The 24,334-nt window shown below is 49.0% G+C and overlaps 2 protein-coding genes across 8 annotated transcripts in view; one reads left to right on the top strand and one right to left on the bottom strand.

Annotated features, from left to right (window-relative positions):
* Positions 1-13,279, bottom strand: part of BCL2L1 (BCL2 like 1) — a 30,769-nt gene extending 17,490 nt beyond the window's left edge. The window contains exons 1-3 of one of the 2 annotated variants that reach the window (XM_024200903.3): positions 13,227-13,279; positions 11,062-11,130; positions 8,601-9,277 (exon numbers count right to left, since the gene is read on the bottom strand). In XM_024200903.3, coding sequence (XP_024056671.1) covers positions 8,601-9,152 — 552 coding nt within the window. In that variant the 5' untranslated portion in view covers positions 9,153-9,277; positions 11,062-11,130; positions 13,227-13,279. Of the gene's footprint in view, positions 1-8,600; positions 9,278-9,758; positions 9,791-11,061; positions 11,131-13,226 lie in introns of those variants that run through there. The other variant, XM_024200904.2, reaches the window with a different exon arrangement.
* A 4,032-nt stretch (positions 13,280-17,311) lies between these two features.
* TPX2 (TPX2 microtubule nucleation factor) overlaps positions 17,312-24,334 on the top strand; it is a 35,197-nt gene continuing 28,174 nt past the window's right edge. For 5 of the 6 annotated variants that reach the window (XM_024200896.2, XM_024200901.2, XM_024200900.2 and 2 more), the window contains exon 1: positions 17,369-17,433. The gene's annotated coding sequence lies outside the window, so the exon portion shown is untranslated. Of the gene's footprint in view, positions 17,329-17,368; positions 17,434-24,334 lie in introns of those variants that run through there. The other variant, XM_024200897.3, reaches the window with a different exon arrangement.

The following is a 24,334-nucleotide window of genomic DNA, read 5'->3' as shown; positions in this document are numbered from 1 at the left end:
TCCCCTCCTCTCTGCACTGACCAGTCCCAGCGTGCAGCAGTCAAACAACTCCAGTGCACACAATGGTGAACCTGGCAGCTCGCTCCCACATCTGGCTGGGTGTTGAGAGCCCTGTGCTTCCCTCACCTTTGCTCTGTTTAGTGCGGAGCTCTTGGATTCAGGTGAACGACTGCACTGGTATCAACAGCAGCGGGTGGTGGGGGAAAGAGAGATAGGAGAGATCTTTTATTCTTCTCCCCCCTTTCTCCTCACTCTGTAAGGGGCCCCCAGGTGCTCAGACACCTGTGCTGTCAAACAGACAGTTCTGTCCATTCCCCTCTCTTCAGCCCAAGCATACGATTCTATTTCCAACCAACAAGTCAACCCAGCCTGCACCTGCTGCTTTCGTCACGCGCAAGGCACCTCACGGTACGCTATACATAGCCATCCCTTCATGCACAGTTTACAACAGGACAGAATCCTGCTTCAGAAGCTCTGGCTGCATGCTGGCCTCCCTCGGAACTCCGGGTTACAGAGTAGCCCAGAAGAGGCTGCAAGTTAGTCCACAGGGTATAAAGCCCACTGAAATCAGAAGAGTAGATTTAACTCCACGTTCATTCAACTCTCCGCTCCCTTTAAGGGGGGGTGGGGGGAGAACAACCACCACCACTGCATTCAAATAATCCCAGAGGCAGCAGAAACTTCTCCGGTTAAAACTCCGAAGAGGCCTTTGAATTCCATCCCCTCCTCCCTCCCTCCCCTAGAGGCAGGCGCCAGCACCAAGGGCATTTGGGTCCCCATTAATGGGATCCTAAGAGACAGCAGTGGATCAGTACACGTGAGCATGTGCCTGGGAGAAAACACGTGCGGATGTAAAGATGCTGGCTGCATGGAGGAGCTGTGCTGGGCGTTTCCGCCTGGAGGTTGCCCTTCCCAGCACTGGTGAGCTCCTGTATTCGCTCTCTATCTAAAATAAGCACAAGGATAAAAATAAGTGAAATGCCTAAAAATAAAAAACAAAGCAAGCAGTTTTCTGCACCATAACTAGGTCACCCAGCTCGCCAGCATGCGAGTTGTGGCAGAAGGCACACAACCTTACAGGCCTCCTGAATTCAAAATCAACATGTCTCTCTTCAAATTTTCCTGTCACGAAACCCACACCTGCTCCCCAGTAACCCCCAGCTGGAGCCATCTGTTAACGGTTCTGCCCTCCAGTCAGCTTGGGCTGTTTTGCTTGTGTGGCAAACTGTAACCTTATCCCCCCACCTGAACGCTGCAACAACGAACGCTGCCCCAGAGGACACAACCGAAGCTGCCCTGTGCGTTCAGACGAGGCCACGCTTCCTTCTTTAGAAACAGACCGATGGGCCTGATGCTGTGAAGTGGAGAGAGCTCTCGCAGGCCCAGCGACAGGGGCTCCCCTTTATGTGCACGCCAAAAGGCAATTAGTAACTAAGCTTGAGAAGCCAATAGACTGTCATTGTCACTAGCACAGCACAGATAGGACCGGGGAGTTCTGGGAATGTTCAGAGATAAGAACTCTGGCCTTGGAGAGGAAAGCTAAACAGACAATCCCAGGTCCCATCCCAACCAGGGCAATGTCTGTGAGGGACCAAAACACTTCCCTTCCCTGTTACCAATGTTACTCTTTAGCCACTTCAGAACAATGGGTTTTCCAAGAGCAGCATCCCTGCCAGGAGGGGCAGCAGGAGAGGACAGCACCACTCAGCAGAGAGAAGGCCACTGAGGCATGACCTGGAGGATGCCAATAGCAGTTACAGCTCCTACTGCCATCAGTATACAGATCATCACGAGGTGGGGAGACATCTCTGCCTAGCAATTCTGCTGTTGTCTCAGAAACAACCAGCAATCAATCAGGGATGGCTCCCACTTTTGTTATCAGATATCGTTAAGGTTCTCAGATGAGCCCACCCTCATTCCCACCTCCTCTCCCGACCCCGCCAATCCAGTTTCTCCCAGGACTGGTTAGGCTTAGTAGTTGCTAGGGAAATAGTTATTTGTCCTAAAGCAGTGCTCCTGGTTCTCTCAGAAAGGGACTCTATTCCCACAGCATTCCTACTTTCACTCAACAAAATGGGGGCGGGGGGGGGGTTGGAATAGAGGAGAAGGGAAAGCAAGGAAGAGCTGCAAAGGCCCTGATACATCACATCACCACTGAGCCTCCACCACACTCCCGCCGAGGGCTTGCTGTGCGTGTTCCCATTCAAATTCTACAAAGGGAGGCTTATGTAGTTTCTGACATCCAGTTAGGGACCCAAAAACGAGGTGTGGCCGTGCATGTCAGGCACATGCATAGAAAGCAGCAATTTCCACGGTGTGAGTGAGGGCTCACCATTCCTAACCCCTCTGGCTGGATCAGACAAGGCATCTCAATAGCACGGACATGCAAAGACCCAGGGCAGCTCACAGTCGGGGCCTGAACTCCAATTTCAAACAACACCAGCAGATAACAGTGAAAAATAGTTTGGAAATGCATCTTGGGGTATTTTTAAAATCCTTTGTTTTTTGAATCCCAGGATCTCAGAGAACTTTACAAACATGAATTCTCACAGTCCACCCTGCAAGGTAGGGAAGTGTTATCAGTGACAGAACAAGGGGGTGAGAGATCAGGAGTTCTGACATGCAGATTCCTGCTTTAATCACAGACCTTCAAAAAATGTAATCCAATTGCACACCACCGAGAGAGAGAAAAAGACAGGGAGAGAAGAGAGGCAGAAACTGAGGAAGCGGGGTGAAGAGTGAAAGTCTGCAAAGATTTCTTTCCATCTTTCACTTTTTAGCAGGCAGGAATTCTGCTGCTGGGCTGGGACAGGAAGCAGCAATGGAAGTCATTCCAATGGCATTTCCTGAAGAGCTGCACAGAAAAGCCTCCCAGCCCCGAATCAGTTTGAGAAGATGCCAAAGGTCTGCACACTGAGCAGAGATCTCAAACAATCCCATTGTTCAGACTGCCCCTATCTGCAACTAGCCACCCTGCCTCTCCACCTGGTACTGAGTCAGTCTTCTGGGGAAACGGATCAGCACAATTGCAGGGAGGGCCTGGATATACCCTCCTTGCTCCACACAAGTGAGACTGTGAGATCGAATCTGATGGAAGAGAAGACAGAATCTTCAGGGCTTCAGCTGGGAGAGAAGAGAACCATCTGGTGTTCCAAAAAATATTTATTTAACCCAGGCAGGTGATGCCTAGAGAGACATGTTTCCCCAGCCCTAGATAGCCCGCAGAGTAGATGAATGGGTGGGATATTTGTTTGGAAGACAGGAGGAGGAAAGAAAATCGGAAAAGCCAGTTGCCTGATAATGCAGGAGTCTTACAGTTAGAGAGCACTTCATTGTCACAAAGAGGAAAAATGAGTTGTTCTCAGAGAACACCTTAAAGCTGTCTCCAGTCAGTCAAACTGACTGTGCACCTGGAGATCCCATCCTTTGTCCAAGATGTCAAACTCACAACTTATGGCCATTAAAGATCCCATGGCACTTCTATATAAGAGTCTGAGTATTAATTCTGGTACGCTAGCCACAGTCCAGTTTGCATAATTGTATTTGGCCCACATGGATTTCGCTTGTAACTTAATAAGAATACTCTATTCTTCTATCTCGGTATTTATACCGTGCTCATCACAAATACCTAGTCTTCATTCCATGTCTTCGAACTATCGTACAGTGTTGCTGTGTGTTAAACGACTACATTCCACCCAGAAATAGCTGCTTTTCCTTGAAAAATGTAGTGGATTCTATAAAGCTCTTTTAAACATGCAATATACCTATTTGAATCAATGCTTACTCTAACAGGAGTTAATCTCACAGTGTTAACTACACACCAAATCTTGGTTATCCAAGCTGTCTGATCAGCCAGTGAACCTCTCGCTGCCGGAAACAAAAGGTCTAAATAGGCGTAATTAAAGACACAAACTCACTTGGATGGCAATGGGAGTCCTACATGCTAGGAACATAGATCAGCATACCAAGATAGGAGGGCTTGAGAGCACATCTGGTTTGCTCATCCAACCCAAGCATGGATTTAGCATCTGCACACAGGGCAGTCACAAACTCTACCACTAAGTCCACCTCAGCCGTCTCTCAGAGGGCAAGATGAATGCCTCGACATGGTTATTCCCAATCCCCACAGTGGACAGAAATCATAGGAGTAGACATGAAGAGGAGCAAAAAGTCTGCCTGAAGGGTGAGATGCAAAGTCTCGAGTTTTCTCTCTGAAAGCAGAGGGTGTATGCAGAGCACAACTTGCCTGTCACACAAGTGTCTGTGTCATTTCCCATCATTCAAAAAAAAAAGTGACATTAGAAAAAGGACTCTCCATAATCCCATTTTCTAGACGGTTTTCTCCACAAAGCGCCACAAGACTCCATCCTGCCGCAATGCAACTCAGCAGGACTCTGTCCAACCTGGCTACCGTTCAGCAACTGGGAAAATCTGGGTTCATAGAATATCAGGGTTGGAAGGGACCTCAGGAGGTCACCTAGTCCCACCCCCTGCTCAAAGCAGGACCAATTCCCAACTAAATCATCCCAGCCAGGGCTTTGTCAAGCCTGACCTTAAAAACCTCTAAGGAAGGAGATTCCACCACCTCCCTAGGGAACCCATTCCAGTGCTTCACCACCCTCCTAGTGAAAAAGTGTTTCCTAATATTCAACCTAAATCTCCCCCAGTGCAACTTGAGACCATTACTCCTTGTTCTGTCATCTGCTAACACTGACAACAGTCGAGATCCATCCTCTTTGGAAACCCCCTTTCAGGTAGTTGAAAACAGCTATCAAATCCCCTCATTCTTCTCTTCTGCAGACTAAACAATCCCAGTTCCTTCAGCCTCTCCTCATAAGTCATGTGCTCCAGCCCCCTAATCATTTTGTTGCCCTCTGCTGGACTCTTCCCAATTTTTCCACATCCTTCTTGTAGCGTGGTGCCCAAAACTGGACACAGTACTCCAGATGAGGCCTCACCAGTGCCGAATAGAGGGGAATGATCATGTTCCTCGATCTGCTGGCAATGCTCCTACTTATACAGCCCAAAATGCTGTTAGCCTTCTTGGCAACAAGGGCGCACTGTTGACTCATATCCAGCTTCTCATCCACTGTAACCCCAAGTTCCTTTTCTGCAGAACTGCTGCCTACCCACTCGGTCCCTAATCTGTAGCAGTGCATGGGATTCTTCCGTACTAAGTGCAGAACTCTGCACTTGTCCTAGTTGAACCTCATCAGATTTCTTTTGGCCCAATCCTCTAATTTGTCTAGGTCCCTCTGTATCCTATCCCTACCCTCCAGCATATCTACCACTCCTCCCAGGTTAGTGTCATCTGCAAACCTGCTGAGGGTGCAATCCACGCCATCCTCCAGATCATTAATGAAGATATTGAACAAAACCAGCCCCAGGACTGATCATTGGGGCACTCCCTTGGGTTGGGCAGGTCAGAAGAAGGGGGAAGAGGTTTCATCTAGTCCATTCCCCTTCCAGTGACGTCCAGTTTTTCAGACTTCAGATAATTCTATTGGCATTATTTTTCTTGAGAAACTATTCCACTATTACATATGACTAATCGTTCTTTCCAGTGAGAAATTGGAACCCCAACCTTCCTTTGTTCAATCTTCACCCATTACTTCTCATTATACTCCCCTGAGCCATCCTCAATTTCTTTGCCTCCTTGGTGTTTACATGTTAAGCATCCAGGAAATCAGTACTTTAGGGAACTGTTTGCGTTACTCCAATGGGACAAAGCTCAATGCCCCAGTCAAGAGACAGGACAGTCAGCATCAGCAAACAGCAGTATATTCTCCAGTTCCCACTTATTCATGGAATTGCACAGATGTTGCCAGAACCTTCAATTCCAGCCTTTACTTTCTGACCAGATCTCTATTAGAAATGTAAATGAGTCATTCATCATGAATCACTCCCAGCCTTTGCAGAGCTCTCAGAAAAGCATTATTCACACCCACTCTAAAAAAGCAAGGATTTCTCTCTGATCATGGCATCCTGGCCCTCCATCCCAAGCACCACAGCAGCTCTTTCATTTTCACCAGCCTCTGGAAAGCAGGAACTCTTACCCAAAAAGACTGTCTGGAACTACTCCTGCCCTCTCTCAGGGATTGGCAGGCAGTGAAATGCTGCCATACTCTAGAAAACAAACTATTTTGATACATACCAGGAGCAGGCCAGCCAGAACTTGCATTCCTCTGTTTGAGACTTGGCTATGGCACCTTTTTGTAAACGGGCCAGGCAATAGCTGCTCAGCGTACCATACACACTGTAGGTGAGCAGTAATCCTGTGCAAACAGGACAATGACAGAGAGATTACTCCATCATTGGGCCAGGAGGAGCACTCACTGGTTCAAGGCTCAGGGCAGAACTAGCTAGGAAGAGGCCAATGGTTTCTCTCTGCACCTAGAAGCAGGGGGAAGGTGAAACACAAGATATCCATAACCCTCCACCCCATTAGGATGGCTGAACTTTTACAAACAGTTGTGATGCAATATTAACATTAGCACCATTGTTAGCAGCAGCAGAGCTGAACAAGGGGAACAAGATTGGGAAATCTGGGGCAAAAAAAATAAAATAAATAAAAAAAAAAGGCCTAGTGCTAACAAGGCCAAAAGCATCACTACCTAAAGCTATCAAAGCTCCAGTCTGGGGTCTGGTTCGAAGCCCCTGTAATGGACCCGCACAGTAGCTGCACCCCACATCTCTTCTCCAGCTATCAGTGTAGATGAACCTACAGAAACAGCCCAGACCTTCTCTTTGGCCATCCTGGGCATTTGCATGGCCTCCCTGCACCAATGGCTGTGTCACATAGTTCGGCCAGCTTGCAACAAACAATACAAGCCAGCCAAGGCAGCTAGAATCACAATCAGGGATACCAGCACAGAGCAAAGCTGCTTCTCTGTCTGGCAAAAAATATGGCTAATAGCCATCTTAAGAGCAGGAGCCAGTGGGTGTGTCAGACACAGAGGAATCCTGCCCCTCATGCAATCTGCTGAACAAATATTTGTTTCAAACAATGAATTTGTGCTCAGACAAAAAGGAAGCACACTGTGATACTCTTGGGGTGGGGGAGGGGATTGCAGAGACCAGTGACTTTCCATCAGTGATTTAATCTAAATCTCCCAGGGAGTTCATTTACAAAATCAGATTGCATTATCGCCTAGGTCTCCAGGATACAACCCAATTGTCACCAGCAGCAAGAGCCACAGAGACTAGGAAACCTATTCCAGGACTAATCTCTGTTTTTAAAAGCCAAAGCTGGAGAGGAGAGGGATGAAACCCAGCATTCAGCCGCTGCTAGGGTGATCTACAAGGCCAGAGAGCTAATGGGCCAGAGACAGCCTGTTGAGATGGTCAACTTTGTAACATGAAACAAAATTCAATCTGTTTGGGTAGCCACACCCCAGGCAGTGCCCCAGGACAATTGCATTCCACGCATTCCTGGGCCCTGGGTGCGACATCCTCCCTTCTGCCTCCACTCCTTTACTTTATCCTGGGCTTCCCTGAGCTCCAAGAGGCAGATCAAATTCACCTGTGCCAGGAGCAGGTGCAGAGCAAGGCTGGGCTGAAAGAATCTTGTCTCCAGATTCCCCAGCACCTCCTCAAGTCTCCTCTCGCTTTCAGGGTGGGCTACTGGTTGTGGCTGCGGGGCTGTGAAGGTGAACACAATTTTCAAAACCACAGCTCATCAACGGGCCACGGAAACACTACTCCAGTGCTTAAATGCCAGTAACTGAAGAAGTGTTTTTTTACCCACAAAAGCTTAGGCTCAAATCAATCTGTTAGTCTTTAAGGTGCCACCGGACTCCTCAGTTATTTTAGTAGCTGGAACTGTCCCCCCTGTCCAGCCAGCACTAGTACAGAGAGCCACCAGAATGCAGGAGATAAAACAAGGCGTAAACTAGGCCACTCATTTCCCATTGGCAAAATCCCCTGAACCTAACAAGTTCCACAGGGCAAGCCATCTGGTGATGAGCAGAATAGACTGTGGGCTTCAGTGGGAAACACCTACTCATGTTAACACAAATCCATTAAAAGGGTACGCACCTCAATTCTCAGACTACATGGAGGACAGATACCCAGGGGAAGAAGGCCTACTTTATTTGTGAGCAAATCAGAAGGTGAATTCTTATCTCCAGAGGTGGAGAGCTAGCATATCATCCATCCCACTTGGCTGCAAAGCCCACCCCCAGCATTTTAGGATCATTGCATTAACAAAGGTGGAAGGAAGGTTCAGTCCTGAGCTGGGTTCCCGACCACTGTCGGACATGCTAAGGAACAAGGGCTTCCATCTCAAGAGCCAGCCTGGATTATGGGGGCCGCCAAAAGGGTTCCTCCAACATCCAAGGAGGCCGAGAAGCAAGAGGGATTCAGACAAGCCTGGTTGGTGGGCACAGTACCAATTCTTTTTGCTCTGCCACAATGGAGTGACCCCTTGTGGCAAACCACTAAGAATGCGCAGGAAAAGGCCCATTCCAGTTGCATTTGTTTCACTATGGACATCTAGGACAATTACTAGCATGCACAAGGCATTCAGCCAGTTACATTTTAATCAGACTGGTCCGATGAGTGGGGAGCACGGTCCCCTTGGAAGTGAGACATGTTCTTACCCAACCGCCATTCTCTTGGATCCAGGGATCTAGGTGGTCAGTCAGGTAAGTGGTCATCCATGAGACGATGCGTCCAACCAACACCTGCATCTCCTTGTCGACACTCTCCACACACAGGGCTCCTCCAAAGGAGAAAAAAGCCACAATGCGCCCCCAGTTCACTCCGTCCCGGAAGAGTTCATTCACCACCTGCTCAAAGCTCTGGTATGCCGTGCCAGGGGTGATGTGGAGCTGGGAAGTGAGGTCACTGAAAGCCCTCCGATACCTCAATTCAAACTCATCTCCTGCCTCTCTCAGTGCCTGCCTCACTCCAGTTGCCGGAACCCTTTCATGGGCTTCAAGGCTGTTACTGTGCCCGGCAGCCCCATTCACCACGTGGCTGGCACCCGGATGCCAGGATGGACTCCCATTAGGGACGCTTGCCATCTCAGCCTCTTCTGCAGACTCAGTCCTGATCTCATCCTCCCCCTCAAACCGACTCCAGCTGTATCCCCGCTGCGATAGCTTGTAGGAGAGAAAGTCAGTCACTAATTCCCTGTTAGTGTTCGACATTTTCACATTAGGGGGATTCTCATGGAGTCCATGGTCCAGAACACAAGCTGACCAATGTGCTTACCAGGTCCAGACTCTCCTCTCCTCTGGAGTCAAGGCAAACATCTGAACCCTGAGCAGACAATCTTTAGAGGGAAAAGAGAGGCAAATAAACTGTTAATACAACATTATACTCACATTTGGGGCATTAACATCAGTAGCTTCTTCCTAAACTGAACCCTCAAGTGTTTTTGCAGCTATACGTTAGGCAGAACCTCAGAAAACTGCTGGAAAACCATCAATTTCTATGAGAACTAGGCTGAAAACCCTTGGACTTGCTTCTGAAACAGCCACAAGTCACATGCGCATGAAATGCAATCAGTTCAGCCACCTCTACATGAATCAGGGAAAGCCTGAAAGCTCTTTTGTCATGTAGCTGCGCAGAAGGTTGAGGGGTTTCTACACCTCTGCATAAGGTCAACAAGGGCTCAGTGCCCAGCCAGCCACTGCTGCTAGTCTCAATCTAAGCCTCAGAAGAAAAAGCAGCTCTTGCTGAAGTGATCATGCGACGCTGCAGGCTGGAAATTTGAAAGCAAAGAAAGAGGCTTTGGAGCCCCAAGAGCTCACCCTCTGCCTGTTCCTCCATTACCTTGATTGAGTGGTGCATGCAGCTCTGCTCTGCTGCAGTAGCAAAAGAACCCTCCCTCCCCCACGCCCCCTTCCTCCCCGCCTCCCAGAGAAGATCAAAGCTCTTCCTGTTTTTTTTTTAAAGGGACCGGTACTACTGGGTGAGGTCCCTTGAAATATTTGCTTGTGCACTAAAAGAACAATGCAGCCCTCTCTTACTTCTGTCAAGTAACATTTTCCAACAATCAGAGAGGATCAGTCTAGAACAATAGCAGCTGCCAGCCTGCACAGGGGAGTTGTTTTAAGCTTTACAGCATCATTTTCCTTTTTCCATTCCAGAGAGGATTAGCCCTGGGTTGAGTTTCACCAGCTACCAGGTGCATGGAAGTTGCACAGTTCACTATATCTCCTCACTATATGTTCCATTCTATGCATCTGATGAAGTGGGCTGTAGCCCATGAAAGCTTATACTCAAATAAATTTGTTTGTCTCTAAGGTGCCACAAGTACTCCTGTTCTCAGTTCCTCTTTGCTGGATTTAGGTGCCACTACATCCTTAGGAAATCCTATAACAGACCCCTTATGTGTTTTACTGGAATCCCAGTTATAGGTTCACACCCTCAACCCTACTTTGTTAGCAAAAGTTGGGAGAGGAAGTCACATAATGGTTTCAGAGTGCCCAGAAAAGCAAGTAAAGACTGGAAGCACATTAAATCTATGCTGTATTACTTCTGATGTAGTTAATCATTGCAGAGGGAGGTTTCCAGGGAAAAGGAATGCATACAATCACATATAAAAGTGGGCAAGACTTGGCACCCTTGAATTTTGAGGGAAACCCTGAAATATTACCAGAGAACCCTAGAGTAGTATAAGGACAGAAATAACCCTACAGAAATGTGCCCCAGATACATTCTTTTTCAGTATCTTACCATCACAAATACAGTCACCATCTATCAGGGAAAGGGGGCCAGGGTTTTCTGTTATTCTAAATATTCAGAGCTTTCTGTAACCAGTTGTATTAAGAAACCTTATTGTTCCACAGAGAAATCACCAGGTAGTTCAGTCACTGACTGAAGTTACCTTCATCTCAATACTCTTTATTAAAAGCATTTTATTCAGTTCTATGATTTTACTAGGAGCAGCTTCTCTCTGCCTCATTTCCACCCTGCCCTAGGTCCTACAAGGGGAAGCAGCATAGGGTGGCCTCACCTAAAGCACAAGGATCTGTAACAATAGACAGGATACATAGGCTCCCTATCAGAATATGGACTGGAGAGAGAACATACATGCGTGTTTCTACTCACCCTCTAGAGTACCTGCTGAGAGAAAGCTCTGGCCTGGGAAATCTCAGTTCACTGCGCCTGTCGGACCAGCTGCAGAGGAGAAAGACAGCCACTGACTCAGCACGCAGTAGGCTGCTCCCTGACCCTCCCACAACAAAATGCATTGAGCTACCCAGCTCCCCATCCCGCATGTCCCTCCCCCACTAGTCTTCTAACCCTTCCCTTGCCCCACCCCCTTTCCAGCCCCCAGATCTTTGGAACTCTATACATAGCAAGAGTCCCCTCCTGCTGCTGCCCTCTGTCTCAGGCATTTGTAGTAAGCCCCTCACTCAGACACCTTACATAGAGGTCCAAGGTTTTTATTGTTATTTTGTTTTTAAATTCATTCTCCTGCCTTCATCAGCACTGGAAGCTTTCAAAATCACCCTCTGAAAGCAAACAGGCTTGGGCTAGTTCTTATATCCTCTCCTGAGGAGCTCCAGTTGAGAACTGTGTGCTGAGAAGGCTTTGCTCTTGCAAGTTTCATCTGGACTCTGTCAGCCAGAGCATGCCCTTGGCTTGGAGCACATCTGTTTCACAGGATCACAGATGTGAAGGTGATCTCCAAGATAATCAAGATCTAGTATGTATTGTTCCTTAAAAGCAAAGATTGTTATTCACCTATCTGAATTATTAGTTGGGTTAAAAAAATAATTTAGTTAAATTCCTGGAGGATAAGGCCACCAACGGCTATTAGCCAAGGTGGTCAGGGTGTCGCTAAACCTCTGACTGCTAGAAGCTGGGACTGGATGACAGGAAATGGATTGCGTGTTAATTGCCCTGCTCTGTTAATTTCTTCTGAAGAGTCTGGCAGTGGCCACTGTGAGAAGACAGGCTATTGGGCTAGATGGACTATTGGTCTTGCCCATTATGGTTGTTCTTATATTCTAGAATGAACTGGGAGCCCCTGGACTCTTAGCAGTTTCTTTCTTTAAAGAAAGTCTGCTGCATGCTGCAAAAGTTAGAATTTCTATGTAGCCTTCATCTTGAGACCCAGGTGGACTTACAGTAATTAACTGAGAAGCAAGGAGAGAGTTGATTACAGTGGTTAAGAACTCATCGAAAAGAAACAGCTGCAATCTTCTGGCAAGGTGGTAAAAGGTGTTTTTTCTTGCCAGTTTTGCAATCCATATATTTGGAGAACCCAAAAGTTGATACTTTGTTGTTTGGAGGGATGCACACCATCAACAGAGGGTGCAGAATTAGAACCCATGGCATTTCATAAACTTCCCAATGGGTCTCACGTATATGTTGAAAAGGAGAGTGGGCATGATTAATTCTTGCAGGATCTGTTGGGATTAATGAAGCTCACTCAGTACTATGCCACCAACTCCGGATAGGTCTTGCATGTGAATCAGCAACATTTTTTGTCTTAGCCTTTGTTACTTTTTGGAGGAGGGAGGGAGGCTAAAGTTCCAGCACCCTTTATTGTGAAGAAAACACTACAGATGTAACTCACTGATGCTGAGAGCTGGAAGTCTGTCACAGTGATCATAGCTTATTCATAGTCTCCTACAAGCATCCAGGGCAGACTGTTGGGACCCTGGCAACCCACTCCTGTGGGACCCTCTTTTTTCATGGCTGTGGGGGAAGTACCAATTCGTTGCTGCTGATGGCTCTACGCTACCAGAAACTCCCTCTTAGCTGGTTGCCCACAGAGGAATTGGCTTCTTTGCTGAACAGCCAGTGTGATTTCTGAGCCAAGAGAAGCAGGATGGTCTAAGGGGCTAAGCCCAGGATTCCTGCCTTCCAGGCACCAACTCTCTTGGCTTTGGCAAAGCCATTGAGGAGCTCCGCCGTTCCAGTGCCCTTGTCCGCGTGCGATGGGGGGCAAGGACACGCACATGCGGAGGCTTGGGGGGGTCAATGAGAGAATGGCTGTAACCCAGGACCTGAGATCCGCCCTAGCCAAAGGCCTTGCTGGGGAGAGCACCCAGAACTGGGAGCAGGCCGAGGGAGGGGAAGAGGAGACACACTGTGGAGATGGAGATGGAGATTCCCCCCCACTTCCTTTCCCCTCCCCCCCACCTCTGCCCCTCTCCCTGGCTCCGCCCCCTGGGGGGGGTCAGGGGCGGGACCAACAGGCATCTTCCCATTGGCAGCACCCGGTTGTCACTCACGCCTCGCCTGCGCCACTCCGCTCTCACCTCGGAGGCCGGCGAAGAGCCCAACCCCCTGCTCCCCGCCCCCCACGGAGGAAGACGCCGGGGCAGAGATCGCTGGGAGCCCGCGGGGCCTGAGCCGCTTCAGCGGCCTCCTTCCCTGCCCCTCCCCGCCCCCAACGGCCGCCTTGTCAGGGCTGGGCGGGGCTGAGAGGGGAATGCGCATGCGCGAATGGGTCTCACGCTGGGGGCGGGAACGTCCGGCCAGGCCTGGGCGTTAATGCCCATGCGCGAGATGTGTGTCGCTGAGCGTGCGGCTGCGCACGCAGGAGTAGTGAGCATGCGCAACACAACGGGCGGCTGTGTCAAAGCGCAGACTTTGGCGACCCCGCGTGAGCGCCCTGGAGAAGTGGAGATTTAAAGGGACCGCGCCGCCCGGCCCGCTCAGTGATGTCACTATGCAGCTGTGGGGCTGGGCCACGCCCAGCTGGAGGGGCTGTGCCCATAGCAGCCCATCAGCGCCGCCTCTGTCCTGTGGGGCTGGGTATCCTGCGTGGGCCAGCCCTGCCCACAGCCCTATGGGGCATCCACTCCCATGCCTAGGCCTTAGATGCGGAAATGCCAGCAGCTCCCAGCTGGAAAGCCACAGGGCTATGCAGGGTGAGCAGGCAGCAAGTGTGAAAAATCAGGACAGGGGATGGGGGTAGTAAGTGCTCATATAAGACAAAGCCCCAGCTATCGGGACTGTCCCTATAAAACAGGGACATCTGGTCACCCCACACGTATGGTTTGTCCCAGCTCTTTCCCTCCCCAGGCAGAAAGAAGTGGGGGTGCAATGGAGTGTTTTCATAGAATCACAAGGGTAGGCCTGGACGGGACCTCACAAGGTCATCCAGTCCCCTCCCCTGGGCTCACAGCAGGACTGAGTAATAATTAGACCATCCCTAAGGCATCTAACCTGTTCTTAAAAACCTCCACTGCTGGAGATTCCACAATCTCCCTGTAGGCAATTTGTCCTAATGTCCAACCTAAACCACGCTTGCTGCAATTTAAGACTATTGCTTCTTGTCTCAGAGGTTAAGAACAATTTTTCACTCTCCTCCTTGTAACAACCTTTTACGTACTTGAAAACTTATGTCCCCCCTCTGTCTTCTTTTCTTCAGATTAAACAAATCAATTTTTTCATTCTTTCCTCATAGGTCATGTTTTCTAGACCTTTAATCATTTAATCTAGTCTCCTCTGGGCTTTCTCCAATTTGTCCACATCTTTCCTGAAATGTGGTACCCAAAACTCGACATGATACTCCATCTGAGGCCTTATCAGCATGGAATAGAGTAGAAGAATTACTTCTCATGTCCTGCTGGTTTTTTTTTAATTTTGTACATGCTACTCTGCATCTGTTAGCAGAGGCAGGTCAAAGTGTGCATGGTGTAACCCCTTGGTGAGTGTGTGTTTTTCAGGTTCCCCTCTGTGCCTGTCTACAGCAGATATGAGTTGTTACAGTCCCCAGCTACAGTAGCTGAAGGTGTAACAGCTGATGTTTTTAGCTCTGGAGTTCTCCAGTTTAATCCCCAGTGTATTGGCCAAGAGGGGGGCTGGCACCCTGGAGTCACAGGTGCTGGAACTAGGGTGCTGCCACACTCCCTGGCTTCAAGTGGTTTCCATCATATACAGGGCTTATCGTTTGGATCAATGGCTCTCAACACTCCCACTATACAAATAGTTCCAGCGCCTCTGCCTGGAGTTTGCTGCAAAGGATGGGGTGGTTTGCAGTGGTGCTTAATCCTGGGTGAGCTCCTTACATATGTTCATATTGGCCCCTGTAATGGTAGGCAGTCAGCCCAGGAGTGTCCCATGCCAGTCCTGTGCAGAACTGCAGGCCCATCTCGGCCTCACTGTCCCTTAGTGTACTTTCACTGAAGTCCCCAAAAGCTTATATATGTATTGCCCTGTGCCCCTTCAGGTGTCTAGTTTATTGAATCCAATGGCAGAATGTGTTACACATGTAAACCTCCACCCGAAGGGGACCAAGTTAATTTTAGTCCATCCACGCTCCTTACCAGTGAGGCTCTCTTGACCCAGGACCCTTTACTGGAGTCTTTGCCTCCTGTCATCAAATATGAAAAGGTTTCTCATCTGGGTTCAAGGTTCCTGCAGAGTTCAAGCCATGGCAAGCCTTCTCCAGAATAACATATCATTCATTTGTGAGCTGGAATTCTTGCTACTACCTGGTGAAATCCTCTTGGGGGAACTAGGTTTTGTTAGGGCTTGGTATTCACAGGTCTTTCCTTCCAGATCCTCTTCCTGCTAGGAGTACTCTTCCTCTGTTTTCTTTCCTAGTGAATTCCCTCAACTGCTCCCCTAGGAAGCCCTTTTCTTAGGAACTTCCTCTCTCTTCTCTGTACCCTGTCTGAGCCTTCATAACCTTTATAAGGCCCAGGTGCTCCTTACCTAATTAACTGCTGCCCAGTTACTTAAGCAATTGACTCATTCTCTAAGTGGATTTGGGTTGGCTCATTCACCATAGCAAAGTTCGTCACCAGTAGACTGGGTGTCTGACTCCCTCAGGGGCCAGCCCCTCTGACAGTCCATGAGAAAGCTCTGTCTCCTGCATGGACAAGCTGCACCCTATGGTAGAACGTTTCATTGTACCTAAGGAATGGAGTTGTCAGTTGCAGTCTTCGTCCCTGAGTTCTAGGTGAGCTTTTAGATATGCTGGGGTCAGGCTATTTTGCACTTTGAGGCAAGAACTGAGAAATTGAACTTGACTCAGTATTCTATGGGAAGCTAGGGGAAAGAGGAAAGGACAGGCTTGATGTGCTTGCACGCCTGTATTACCGAGGAGTAGGGTGACCAGATGTCCCCATTTTATAGGGCCAGTCAAGATATTCAGGGCTTTTTCTCATTTAGGCACCTATCCTCTGTCCTGATTTTTCACACTTGCTATCTGGTCACCCTACTGAGGAGATACGCTTAGGGTTGCCAACCCTCCTGGTTTCGCCGGGAGTCTCCTGGAATCGGGCTTTATCTCCTGGAGGCTACTGAAGCCAAACTGGGAAATTTTAGGTGCTAAAAGTCCAGCAGCACAGCAGGGCTAAGGCAGGCTCCTTGCCTGCCCTGGCCCCACGTCGCTCACGGAAGTGGCCGGCACATCCCTGCAGCCCCTGGAGGAGGGGCAGGGGTCTCCGTGCACTGCCCGTGCCCCAAGCACCAACTCCGCAGTTCCCATTGGCCAGGAACTGCAGCCAATGGGAGCTGCGGGAGGGTGCCTGCAGGCTGGGGCAATGCGCAGAGTCCCCTGCCCCTCCCCCAGGGACATGCCAGCCATTGCCGGGAGCGGTGCGGGGCCAGGGACATCAGGGAGCGTACAATACCATACTTTACTGCTAGAGATAGGGGAAATATTTCAGCAAATAAACCATTTGCTGATAAATGCAGTTTCGGCCAACCCCAAGCTATTTGTGAACACATCACGTTTTGACCAAACCAAAAATCGAAATGGTTATTTAGACATCTGCACAATGCAACTAAAGCTACTGAGAAGTGTGTTGGGCCTGATCCTGGGAGGTGCCTGACTAGGGAGACCCCTTGGCATGGAAGGTGATGAGGGAAAAGGGCACAACCCCCTAGCTCTATGCTGGGGGAGATCACATGGCTCGACCCACTGAGTGGGAGGCAATAGGGGCTGGAGGGGATGGGAGACGTGGCACCCCACTGAGCTGGGGGAAGGGTTTGGTATGGGGATAGCCCAAGTGCCAGTGTCACCTGTAGTCTACCTGCCCTACCTCCATAGTTACATCAGATTCACAATGGACTATTCCAGCCACCAAGGCCACCAATTGGAACGTAGTCAAACAGCGCCTTACTTACTGAAAGCTGATTGGCCACTTCATCCCCAGCGTTGAAAGTTCCTTCTCGGATTGGCTACGCACTCCGGCTCCTGGTGCCTTCTGGGAGCGGTGGTTTCCACGCTCGCCTGCCGTGCAAGCCGCCCTCAGTCTAGAGACTACATGTTCCAGAAGTCTCCGTGACGGCAGTTGGTTTCCTGGGAGAGCCGGGCGGGCTTGTTTTCATCCGGGTACTCGGCTGCTTCCCGCGGCTCGTCCAATCTGCGCGTTCGATGGGGACGACGGCCCGCGGTGATTGGTGCGTTTGGACTAGGGACCGTTGTTCAAAAATTGTTAACGGCGGAGCTAAGCGGCGTAGGGGAGACCGTCGAGCAGAACGAGGCTGGGGTTGGCGGTAACGGTGGTAAGTGGGTTTCGGCTCCTGAGCAACGGGGGCCCTTGGCCCCCCCCCCCCCCCGCGGGCTCGGGTTTTTCCCGCCCGTCTCCTTCCCCGGCTGGGGTCTCCGCCTGGGGCGGGCGGCATTAGTGGGTCCCCGGAGCGGGCCCCTCTCCCTAGGTTGTGCCTGGGGCGGGGCCGAGCAGCCGCCGGGCGAGCTCGGTGCCTGTTGCTAAGAGGGCGGGCGGGGGGTCCAAGGGTTTGCTCCAGGCCCGTCTCCCTGACCCGACTCAGCTGCCACGTTTGCCGAAGTTTTCACTGACTCAAAATGGGGGACGTGTGTTGGGGGGGCGGGGGGGTTAATAGTCATAGGAGGGGAGGTGTGGCTGCAGGTTTTGCATCTGTTGTGGCGGGGTGTGGTGGGGGGGGGGGGGGGGGGGGCTGGCTTCTGGTGGGGTTTGGGGGTGGGGTGCTTTGAAGGTCAGAGCAAGGGTTTGGGGAAAGGTTTCTTGATGGGGAGCCCTTCCTGAATGTCCTGTCGTTATTTGATAGGCTGTAGGATGGGTTTTAGTGTGGGGTGGGAGGTGACAAGCAGGGGCGTGTGATCGGTGGGTTTTTGCTGTATTGAAGCAGGTTCTTTCAGGGAGTCGTGGTAGCCTGTTTTATGATGCTATCTACTTCTTGGGTGGAATATCCTTGTTTGGAGAAGGCAGTTTTAAGTATATTAAGGTGTATATCCCAGACCGTATTCTGTGGCACTCAGGTGCCATTGCAAACAAAACATAAACACACAAACACTTAACATTGGGTTAAAGAGTATATTGGAGAATGGGCTAGTGCAAGAAGTTCCAAAGTAACTGAAATGTCAAATTTGGCATCAGAGAGCTGGATTCCTTTAGCTATTAAGAACAAACACTTTCCATCTTGGTTATCATGCTATTGTGTAATTTCTTGTTGTTACAACATAGGCACATTTAAAAAGAGAATTTCAAAAGTCATTTTTGAAATAATGTTGTCAAAATCAACACATTGAATATTTCTAGGTTTCAGAGTAGCAGCCGTGTTAGTCTGTCTCTACGCAAAAGAATAAATGGATGCAAATCTGACATCAGGAATCATAACATTCAAAAACCAGTAGAACACTTCAACCTCTCTGGCCATTCAATAACAGACCTAAAGGTGGCAATTTTGCAACAGAAAAGCTTCAAAAAACTAGATACAATCAATTTAGGCTTGAATAGAGACTGGGAATGGCTGAGCCATTACAAACATTGAATCTATTTCCCCATGTTAAGTATTCTCACACCTCTTGTCCTACCAACTCTAAGAGACTAATTAAGTAAGAGGAAAAAACTTTTGTAGTGATAATCAAGATAGCCCATTACAGACAGTTGGACAACTCCCACCTTTTCATGCTCTCTGTATGTGTGTGTATATATATATCTCCTCACTATATGTTCCATTCTGTGCATCCGATGAAGTGGGCTGTAGCCCATGAAAGCTTATGCTCAAATAAATTTGTTAGTCTCTACTAAGGTGCCACAAGTACTCCTGTTCTTTTTGTGAATATTTCTATTTCAACAAATTGATGTTTTTCCAATGGAAAAATATTTTCTTGGAAAACTTTCAACCAGCTCTACTCCTGAGTTAGATTATAGTATTCTTAAACTCCTTTAGAAGGGTAATTTAAACCAAAGATTTTAGACAGAAATGTGATTTACCAGCTGTTAGAACCAACACCTAAGACTAGGGGAATATTTCTTCTTTTCCAGTCTTAGTTTGCAGAATGCTGTTGTGCACATGTATTATGGCTTTCACACAAAAGGGGGAAAGACTTTTTTGAAAATAGGAATGTGTACTTTAAAAAAAAAATGGTATGGGTACCCAGGGGCTTGTGTGGTATCAGAAGCTATTTATAACTCACTAGTAGAAATCTTCTAGATGTAACGTTTGGTGTTTTCTAGCTAGTCTTGATGGCTGGACTTGTCTCTTCTGAGCATCAATGCTGATGTCAACACAGTATTGTTCTTGGGATACCACAGGACTCTAAAGTAGTGTTTAATTGGTGGTCATAGAGCACTTGGCATTCTCTTTTGGCGAGAACTCGCAAAGGAAGGTCTAGTGCAGAGGTTCTCAAACTGTTGTCTGTGGACCACTCTCCATTCAGGTGGTCCACAGATAGTTCCTTTAAGATGCGCACCTGGGCGGCCGCACACAAGAGAATAAAGGGCCACCCACCTAATTCATTAGGTGCCTGGACCCTGGAGAAGATGCACATGTCATGTGAACTGGGGGGAGAATAGGGGGTAGGTGGGAGGGGGCAGTGGGGTGAGAAGAGGGGGAGGGGAGAATTTAGGGTGTGCAGGGCTGTGGCCAGAAAAAGAGGCAACTTTCCCCAGCTCCAGGGCTGCGGCTGCTGGGGCAAGATGGCCCTCCTCTTCCCAGCCTCAGCTCTGTGGCTGCTGCGGTGGGGGAGAGACTCCCTCCTCTTCCCAGCCTCAGCTCTGGGGCTGCTGTGGCGAGGGAGAGGGCACAGCCATTGCGTTAGAAAGGTAAGACTACTGATCTTAAAATGAGTTGTGTGCTTTTATTTGTAGAAAAAACAAAATTTATTAAGGTTGTCTTTTTATATATAGCACTTTTATCTAAAGCGCTTTACAAAAGTTAGCTAATGGTACAAACATTTGGAAAGGTCATTAAGTAGTCCCCTGAGACCCTCAGCAATTTTCAAGTGGCCTGCGGAGAAAAAAAAAGTTTGAGAACCACTGGTCGAGTGGAACTGCAGTAGCAGCTCTGCCATAGAATTCCTGGATGGCATTGAACCCCTCAGTGCCAATTGGCAAAGGGTTCACTGTTGTGTCAGCAACTTCTATGGGGCCTGTCAAACTCACTACACCTAACGCATTGCTGTCCTAGTATTCATATGTAAAGAATGTTGTCACTATCCGTGAAAACTTGTGATACACTGATTATTAGTATCATTGTGATGTGTATGTATTAACACTATGAGGTATTATGTATACCTCCTATATTATGCTTTAAAGTCTAATCAGTCAAAGGGAGAAACCAGTTTCTTCCAGACCAGAGGGAAGGGTAGTTATCTCTCTGTTATACGTAGGGCCCCACCTAATTCATGGCCATGAAAAACATGTCACACACCGTGAAATCTGGTCTTTTGTGTACTTTTACCTTATACTATACAGGAGGCCAGTGTTTCTCAAACTGGAAGTCCTGACCCAAAAGGAGGTCGGGTGAGGGTTTCAGGGTTATTGTAGGGGGTTGTGGTATTGCCACCCTTACTTCTGCGCTGTCTTCAAAGCTGGGTGGCCAGAAAGCAGCGGCTTCTGGCCAGATACCCAGCTCTGAAGGCAGCACTGCCAGCAACAGTGCAGAAGTATGCGTGGCCGGAGAGTGGCGGATGCTGGTCAAGGGCCCAGCTCTGGAGGCAGAAGCACTAAAGTAGAGGCAGCAATACAATACTATGCCATCCTTAATTCTGTGCTGCTGCTGGCGGTGGGGCTGCCTTCAGAGCTGGGTGGCCAGAGAGCAGCAGCAGCACAAAAGTAAGGGTGGCAATACCATGACCCCCCTACAATAACCTTGCGACCCCCTCCATTACCCCTTTTCTGGGATCAGGAACACTACAGTTACAACACCGTGAAAATTCAGATTTAAATATCTGAAATAATGAAATTTAGGATTTTTTTAAATTCTATGACTGTGAAATTGACCAAAATGGACTGTGAATTTGGTAGGGCCCTAGTCCTACATAAATTAAGCATTCTGAGCCAAATACAATGGAAGCTACATTTGCAGGTAAAGTAAACAGGAAAAACAAATTAACATGGGGATAAGAAAGCAACATGGTGCCAACATACTAGAGAACAAGCAGTAGGAATGCTTTTAATAGGCTTACTGTACTGTAATGGGATGCAAAGACAACACCCCGTGATCTGATTCACTGAGGAACACTGGCCATTTCCCTGGCAGAGAGGGGTGATTCTTGAAGAAATGGCTCATGCCTGGTTTGACTGAAAACCGGCATGCTCTGTAGAAGGAGTTTGAGGGGGAGAAACTGCTTTAAACAAGGATGGTAGCTTATTTTTTAGTTTCCAGAAACCATTTTATACTTCTGTTTTGTTTGTGTAACCAGTTCTGTTTCCGTTATCCTTATTCTGTATCACTTAAACTTATTCTTGTCTTATGTTAAATACACCTCAGTGCTGTGGTACTAAGCAAAGTGTGAAATTCAAGATGTAAGCTTCTAGCTCTCTGTATTACTCCTGAAGGAAGTCTGCGCCAAAAAACAAACAAACAATTATGTGCACAATGTTTTAAAATTGTCAATAAATAAATGTGGCTCCAGGATGGCAGTGGGGAGCACAGGCCACTGGCTGCATTGAGATAGGAGATCACCCTGAAGTCCCTACCTCCTCTGGTACAGGGACTGGGCAGTGAGGCTGCACCCAACCCTGACACAGTGCAGGAGCCGGGTCTACCCCATAAACGCCCTGGGGCCCTGCCCCTCTGCGCCAGGCACACAGGTGCTGGAACTAGGGATGTGGTGGGTGCTGCAGCACCCCTGGCTTGAAGGAGTTTCCATTATATACAGGGTTTACAGTTTGGTTCAATGACTCTCAGCACCCCCACTATAAAAATTGTTCCAGCACTACTGGCCAGGTGCACCAGGTGTGAGTGGGTAGGTTCAGCCCAGCAGGATCCAAATGTGGAGGGGCTTAGCATGGGGGGATCCAGATGAGGGGTGAGAGATTTCTGCATGGGGCATTCTGTGTGCAGGCAGCTCAGTGGGATATCTAGAGGCACAGGGGGTCATTTGGGGGGGGTGGTTCTGGGTGCAGGGGCAATGGGACTCTGCAGGGGATCTGGGTGAAGGTGGTTGGGGCTCAGCAGGGGGGTCTGGGTGTGGGGAGATGGGGCTTGGTGGGGGGACTCAGTGGGTGGGTCCAGATGTGGGGAGATGAAGCTCGGGGGGGGGTGCATGGAGGTGGGGCTTGGTGGGAGGGTCTGGGTGGAGGTCCAGGTGCAGCTGGTTGGGGCTCAGTGGGGTTTGGGTCCAGGTGGGGGGTGGTAGCGATTGTCAGGGTGAGGGTTCGATTGGCCTGCTTCACAGGGAAGCCCCAGCTACTGCTGAGGGGATGCCACATGCTGGGCTCCTGCTTCTCCCCCCCGCCCCCCCCCAATTTCCCCTATCCCCATTTCATCCCCCTCCCCTCACTCCCACATTCTCCTCAACCCCCCCTTTCCTCATTTCCCCACGACCCCTTACCCAGCTCTACCGTGGGCACTCACTGTTGCACAGAAAACCTGAAGGCTCTCAGCACGCAAAAGGGAAGCACGACTGGCACTAGAAACCAGGAGGCGGCGTTCAGCTGCAGAGTCAGGGGAGTCCAGACGCAGCCTCCTTCAGCTGGGCAGCTCTGTGCTTGCAGAAATTGTGGGGGGGGGGGGGGGGAGAGAAGAGGCAGCAGGTAACCCTGTGAGCCCCCCATGCCTTGCCTCTGTTTGGGGTAGGCAATCCCCCCAAAAAGGGCACTCATGGTCATGTCCGTCGTCCCCACCCCCACCCCCCCTTGCGGCTTCCTTTTTCTTTCCTGCCGTTTTCTGCAGGGAAGCACAGGCATTCTGCGGGGAGGATGTGTTCTGTGGGTGCGCAGTCCTGCAGAATTTCCCCAGGAGTAATGTATACTGTCTCTTGGCAAAAGCTTAACTGGTAAGTTTTGAGAGTGTCCAGTGACGGGGCTGGATGGTATAGGGAGAATGCCCTTCAGGGATAGGGGTACACCTAGTGTTAACCTGCAAACCAAAATAGGACTGGCAGAGTCCTGAGGAGAGGGTTTGAGTGGTAGAGCAGTGCTGTACAAGAGCTGCCCCAAGATAGACTCCCTCATACTCGAGGCAGGGGGTAACCAGATGACCTATGATACTGGGTGCCCTGAGAAAGTGTCACATTGGGCAAGTTACTTACCTTGCCCTGGTCTTCCCATCTGTAAAATAGACTAATAAGATCTTGTAAGGATTTTAAGGCTTATTCCATTATTTATTGAAAGGCACTGTGATGTGACAGCAATGTAACAAGTTACTAACACAGGTACATGTCAAGACACAGGTTTTAAAAAAATATCTGGCCTTCCTTCAGTCACTCCTATTCAAAAGCAGTGTTGGATGCTTTTTGGTCATGTTGCCAGGATGGACAAAAATACCCCATCACACCGCTTTCAAACTCTCCATAGATGCGCAAAGAGGTGCATGTCCTGACTCTACTGGGGGCAGCCCCAGAGATTCATGCATTTGCAGGATTGAGCCACGTCTGGGAAATTCACTACCCAATGCCTGCTGCTATGCCATCATCTGTGGTCTCTCTGGTTGGCGCAGTTGTCCTCAGTAGACTATGCATGTTTGATGTTGATGAGTCTTGAAATTCAGAAACACTCTGGTTACAAAGTCTGAAACAAAGAACAGTTCTGGATCTCCATAAGAGAGAGAGTCTTGTCTTTACTGACAATCTTAAGTCTATCCAATATTAGACTATTCTAAAATCTGAAGAGATGTGTAGCTGCTTGTTATGAAAACTGAGCACAGTGATTCTTTTTCTTATGCTCTAATCCAGTGGTTCTCAACCTGTTTACCATTGTGGGCCACATCCAATACTATCTATATGGCCCTGAGGATGTCACATGGGCCACAGCTGTGTGCTGACCGGGCCGCAGGTTGAGAACCACAGCCCAGATCTTGCTTCCCTGGTTAAAGTAGGCAAATATGCTCAAAAATATCTGAGGCCATTGGCCACTGAACTTTGTGAAAATCCATGAGTTTTATGGATTGCTTAATTATTTGCTCCATTATCTTTCTGGGTACAGAAGTTAAGCTGACTGGTCTGTAATTCCCTGGGTTGTTCTTCTTTCCCTTT

This window comes from Terrapene carolina, unplaced genomic scaffold (assembly GCF_002925995.2).
Source record: "Terrapene carolina triunguis isolate 2854851 unplaced genomic scaffold, T_m_triunguis-2.0 Scaffold130, whole genome shotgun sequence".
NCBI classification, from domain to species: domain Eukaryota; kingdom Metazoa; phylum Chordata; order Testudines; family Emydidae; genus Terrapene; species Terrapene triunguis.
Note: the sequence above shows the minus strand (reverse complement) of the source record. Positions and strands in the feature narration are given on the sequence as shown.